Raw genomic sequence first — 6,464 nt, 5'->3', positions numbered from 1 at the left:
AAAATATTGTAGATGTGACAGATATTAATTTAGAGCCATAAAGTCTTGAGAGCTTCAGAAATTATCTTCCATTTATAAGCTTTCCTGTATAGTAAAAATAGTAACAATACCCACAATAGCAATAATATATCACATCTATGTCTTGTATTCTTCTGGAAGATTGAATGTTATACATGGATATTTTCTTCATTTTATCCCCTTAACAACAAACACCCAGTGAACTCATTGAAACTTAAACTATGTCTCTTTGGTTCCAATCCTCAACTTGAGTCACTATATTATACTACAGTACTTTCTTTTTTCTTACCCAAATCAAAGACAACCAATGGAGAGCTATTAAAAACATCACCTGGAACAACCTTGCAACCAGAGGTGAAATGCTACTGGTTCGGACCAGTTCAGGTGAACCGGTAGTAAAAAAAATGCTACCAGTTCAGACGAACTGGCATTTCCGATGATCAGCTGTACCGCACGATTTATATGAAGCTAAATCACGTGGCACAGCTGTTCCCCCCCCCTCACTATTCTACTTACCTTAGAAAAGGCTTCTTAAGGCTTCTTTTTCAGTGCTGCGCAGTAGCGCCTGTGCGCAAAGTGCGTGTTTGGCACACACCACGCATGCATGCGTGCAGCGAACCGGTAGCAGACCTGGGAGGATTTCACCACTGCTTGCAACCCAATTTTACCCTCTGTCCCCATGATGTTGGCCTTATTTTGTCTCCAAGCTGTAACTGAAGTATTGCATATTACTGTTCTTCATACTGCAAAATGCCAGGCAGTTCCAAAACACGCAAAGTGACAAAGTGTCAGAACAAGGCATTTTTATACTACCAAAGCTGAGATCTGCACAACTGTATTCTATGGAAAGACTCAAAGCAAGGAAAGAGAGAATCATGTCTTTTATTGGTAGTGCTAATAGCTGTTCATTCAGAAGTCCTATCAATCATTTCACCAAAATTGGATGCTGCTGCAATGAGTTGATGCCATAATGAATCTTTCAATTATTTGGGGATAACCAGCATGTCCAATGTCAGTTGTATCTTTTCATAAATCTTCTGTTAACTTGGGCAATATCTTGGCACTTAAAAATCAGCGGTTAGGGTTTTTTTTTCCTATTTTAAACACCAAAGTAAACTTAACATATATTTCCCTATACTGTTGGTTTAATGCATGGGATCAAAAGATATAATTGGATATCATCAGCAACTTTGGCATTTAGTTATCCAAAGCACCAACCAGTAAAAGGGATATGGTACAAGCTCGGGTGCAGCTTCCATTAATATTTAGAAGCAAGAATTTCTTTGGATAGTGCTCATCTGCTACAGAGTTCAGACAGAGCCTAGTTTTATAGACACTTATTTCTCTCTCCTTTGCTTGTGTTTCAGATCACTTTCTATGAAGGCAAGAATTTCCAAGGATGTCGCTATGAGTCTGATAGGGATTGTTTGGATTTCCACACTGACTTGAGCCGTTGCAATTCCATCCGTGTAGAAAATGGTGTCTGGGTTGTTTATGAGCAGCCAAATTTTGCGGGAAACATGTATGTTTTAACCCATGGAGAATATCCTGAATATCATTGCTGGATGGGCCTGAATGATAGAGTCAGCTCCTGCAAATCTATTCAGTTGGTGAGTAGAATAGTTTTCTTTTCTAGAAACACTTCAGAGAAACACTCTTTCCTTTTACAAAATATGGTTCTTCTTACTATGTTAGTTCACTTCCAGTAAGTTTCCTGTGAAAGAATGTAGACCTAGTCTTGGAAAGAGTAAATGGGAGGTGGGCAATGAACTTACAAGTCAGGAAAAAAGATTACTCAATCCTGAGAAAGAGGAAAGCCTTAACATAATCCAATATAAAACAGGTAACGCACACACACACACACACACACACACATTTTGGCACAGAAAAGTTGCAATATACACACAATTCATAACATATCATTGAAACACAATAATTTATGTATAACATTAGCTGCTTTTATCTCCAGAATGTCCTTCAATTGCCCGACAGGTCAATATTTCCAAGTGAAGGACATCCTTTAGAAATTATGCAAAACATCTTGCTTAGATAAAGAAAGAACTTATATTTGTAATAAATTTGGCTCAGAGAATTATTTATTTTTTTAATCTTTTATTATTTTTACAAATATCTCATGGCAGTGAACATATCTAATATTCCTTCCTCCTATTTTCCTTACAACAACCCTGTGAGGTGGGTTGGACTGAGAGAAAGTAACTGACCCAAAGTCACCCAGCCTGGGGCCACTAGATCATGGGTGTCAAACTCACATCGTCACGTTGTCACATGATGTATCACGACTTTTTTCCCCTTTCTAAAATGGGGATGGGTGTGGCCAGTGTGTGACACATCCAACCCGCAGGCTGCAGTTTTGACACCCCTGCACTGGACAAATCTGGCTTAATATTACATTTTAATACAGCTAATAGAAAAGAAAGTTGTATTTGAGCAATGAATGAAACAAAAAGAAAAAAGAAAAAGTCAAGAAAAATATTAAAATATTCAATCAGAAAATTAAAAATGGTAAGAGACTTTTGAAAAGTAAAAAAAAAATGAAGAAAATACTAAAAGGGAAGCAAAATAACTAAATTTTACCATATTTCCAGAAGAAACATGAAAATAAAGTATAGGAATTCTCCCAAAACCAAGGAGTTCCATCTCCCTCTTGATTTAGTAAACTAATGGCACGAAAGGGATTTCTACTAAATCAATAGTTTGTCAAATGATGATTGGGATTTTTGAAGCCCAAAACACAGGGCTGTACTTTACATTAGAAAACCTACTCTAATGATATAGCCATCTGAAGAGATTCTGGATTTTGGTTGGATGGGCAATTAGTTTGAAGAAAGTTTCCAATTTTAACTGGGTCTAGGATACATGCTATTTCTGTATGTTTCTCTCCCCAAAATTACAAAGTGTATAGTTTGCGGTTTTTCTATAGTGTGGAAAAAACAATTTACTCACATTGATTGTCATCAGTCTGTGCAATCCATTGGTGTTTGCATAAAGTGATGCTGCATTCTCTTTTCTGATTTTTCACCCTGCTACTGTTGATGTTCATCTCTAAAGGTCTGAATGTTCTTGGGAGACAAATGCCAGGAGAAATCAGTCTTACTGGCATTGTACATTTGGGACATCAATTGGTTTATAAAACCTTTTCTTTAATGGCTCTGTTTCTTCTGTTGGTGCACTTAAAGCTTTACTTGTTAACAACTCCATGCCATTTACAAAACTGCGATGCCATTCATCAATGGCTTTGAAAGTTATTCTCATGTGATCTGCTATTATGCTAACTGCTGACCTCAGTCTCACTGCATATATTAAAACCTCATGAATGTTGCTTCACGGAGTGCTATTTTCTGTGCCATTTCATAAGCCTTCCTGTTCCAGTTTCAGCTTTTTTACTAATAGTATTTACATTTTATAAGCTTACATTTTAGTATATGAACATCTGACAGTTTATTTTTTGCACCATACTAATCATATGCAGTTGACACTCCTGATTTTAATTTTACAGTCAATTTTTAGTTTACAAATATTTGCTCTTTTTCTTTGCTGCTCCCTCTCCTCCAGCCATATCTGATCAAATTTTACCTACAAATACAAATTTAAACACCAATATTTGTGGCCATTCACCTGGAATTCAATCTGAAGCAGTTGAGAAGCATGTACATTTTTAAAGGGAAATATGGAACATTGTCCAGACTGTTTCAAGTTCATTGGACTTTGTTGTTGGGCAAAGTCCAATATAACTTAAAAACTATATCCATTACATCTGAAGTCTGTTAAATTGAGGATCAGATTACTGAGGATCTAGTGTGTGTGTGTGTGTGTGTGTGTGTGTGTGTGCGTGTACCTATTACTTCACCATTCACTTATTATTTATTTCTTTTAAGACAGTATAGATCTACTTAGATAAATACATTTTTCTGTGGCCCCTTAATAATAGCAATAACAGTAATAACAACAACAATAATAATCCCACATGACAATAGTTTGTATATACTGTCAGAGGACAAAGGTTGTAAATCAGTATATATTAATTTTACCACACCAAAAGTTTGTGTAAAGTTAGAGCTTTTTATCGGTCAAAATATTACCAAATTCGAGATTCTGGTAAGTTAATACAGAGATTCTGGTAATAATACAGAAACATTATAAGATAGCCCTGAGTATCTAATACATCTTAGAGCAGTTATCCCCAATAAGATACTCTCTAATTTTGTTATAGTGAAAATGATCCTATAGATTCCACTGTGACAGAAAAAAATGGAGGCCACCTGCAATTAATTACAATGTAGTTTTATAACACTTGCCATTGGTGATAAACTTTTCTTGATCATCACATCACATTATAATATATAGCAGAAATGTTGCTGAAATTACAACATTTATAAAATATAATGAATACATGTATTCATCCAGTGGTGTAATGTATATATCTCCAATTGCAAGGTATTATTTGTGATAATGAATAGTCTCCATTTTACACCACATTTTAAGAGAAGGCAGAAAGGTTTGTGTTCAACTCTTTAGCAAACTTTATATTCTCTCTCTTCTTTATTACAGACTGGTGGAGACAAATATCAGATCCAGCTCTTTGAGAAGGGTGACTTTAATGGTCAAATGCATGAATCTGCAGAGGATTGCCCTTCTGTGATGGAGAAGTTTCACCTGCCAGAAATTCATTCTTGCAAAGTTCTGGATGGGGCATGGGTTTTCTATGAACATCCCAACTTTCGTGGCAAGCAGTATTTCCTGGAGAGAGGAGAATACAGTAAACCCATGGAGTGGGGAGCTGCAACCCCACTGGTCCAGTCCTTCCGCCATATTGCAGAATAATAAATTGCATGGAGTCTGAAGCTGATATGATAGAGACTTGATGCCATACTTGTGGGCTTCATGCTGCCTGTCATTATTCGTGGTATATGTGTCCCTTTGAGTGATCCTTTAAAGGAGATGACTAATCTCTGCACTGCTATTTTGGAAAGATAATTAAATTTATTTAGCATCAAAATCAGAGTGAGACTGATCCTTTTAACCCTGTCTCATATCTCCTTAGTTATGGTTTAGAGCATTGTTCCTCAGCTTTGGCAACTTTAAGCTGTATGGACTACAACTCCCAGAATTTCCCAGCCAGAGCTGGCTGGGGAATTCTGGGAGTTGAAGTCCATACAGCTTAAAGTTGTCAAGGTTGAGAAACACTGGTTTAGAGAAAAGATAATAATATGGTTAAAAATGAGAAGTGTGTATGTATTTGAAAATTTTGTTAAGGATCTCCTTTCCTGAATAACCCAAACACTGGTTTAATAGACAAGAGAATAAGCAAAATCACTCTGAGGAAGCTTTCTCAGACACCCTCCAAATTTTCTGAGCACAAAAGTCTACGAAGAGGTTGCTTTCTTTCACACTGGCAGCTCCAATGTCCCCTTTCTCTCTATGTTTAATAATGTAGATGGATGTACAGATGTATATCACAATCATAACCCCTCTTTTTCCTCCACATATTCAGCCAATACTAGAGAGGCCAGAAGAGCCATTTGAAGAAAAAAAAACAACACACCACTTTAGGGCAGCTTTCTTCCTGATGGTGTCCTGCAGATGTATTGTGGAATCTGAGGTTGAAATATCACATAATATAGAAATTCCCAGGATGGAGTTTAGCCAAACAGTAGATTTATGTATAATAGTTAAATATGGAAAAATATAAATAAAAGATAAAGTAATAAAGGAGAATATTTGTACCTCAGAGTTGAAATAAGTGGTCCTTGATGCTCTCTGAGCTTGCTAGTTTTCTTGAAGATGTTTCATTACCCAAAATAGGTAACATCATCAGCACATTACTTAGTTTGGGTAATGAAACATCTGCAAGAACACAAGCTCAAAGAGCATCAAGGACCTCTCAAAAGATAAAGTATTATCTCCAGGACATCTGTTTAGTCTCTATTATTGGAACCTAATACTTAGGCAATAATTTGGGATCCTACTAATAGAAAAACAAATATTCATACTTATACTAGCTTTTTTGAAAAATAGAAAAAGAAAACTTCAGTTCCTTTCACTAATAAATGCTTCTTGTACACATGGTGGGGTGGGAGAGAAATTTGAGATTTGTCTCCTTTATTCTGTAACAAAATTTTGGAATTAAGTTCATTTATTTATTTGGGAACATTGCAAGCTCCTTTAATTCACTCAACCTGTGGTAAAATTATCTATGATTAAGGGGTGATCATATTTTCACTGAAGTCAATACAATTATAGCTGCTGTTTCCAATCAAGGCTAAACTTTTTTTTTATTCTCCCCTCCCCCACCCTTCCCCAATCTATAGGTTCATTTTTTTTTTTAAATTCCATACAGTTGTGTTCCATTTCTTTGCCACCAGATGTCCTCCATTTCCTTCTATACTTAACTGGAACAATTTATGAAATGTTTGGATAAACTCATT

General features: G+C 36.0%; 1 protein-coding gene across 1 annotated transcript; it reads left to right on the top strand.

The window, feature by feature from the left end:
- The first annotated feature begins 1,449 nt into the window (after positions 1-1,449).
- On the top strand, positions 1,450-4,934 carry CRYGS (crystallin gamma S). Its single transcript, XM_070945665.1, has 2 exons — positions 1,450-1,628; positions 4,588-4,934. The coding sequence occupies exons 1-2, from the start codon at positions 1,539-1,541 to the stop codon at positions 4,858-4,860; spliced, it is 363 nt and encodes a 120-aa protein (XP_070801766.1). The 5' UTR covers positions 1,450-1,538; the 3' UTR covers positions 4,861-4,934.
- The last annotated feature ends 1,530 nt before the right edge of the window (positions 4,935-6,464 follow it).

This window comes from Pituophis catenifer, unplaced genomic scaffold, assembly GCF_029215685.1.
Source record: "Pituophis catenifer annectens isolate HBS135680 unplaced genomic scaffold, rPitCat1.0.hap2 SCAF_6, whole genome shotgun sequence".
Classification (NCBI taxonomy): Eukaryota; Metazoa; Chordata; class Lepidosauria; order Squamata; family Colubridae; genus Pituophis; species Pituophis catenifer.
The sequence above is the reverse complement of the archived record's forward strand: the minus strand, read 5'-3'. Positions and strand labels throughout refer to the sequence as shown.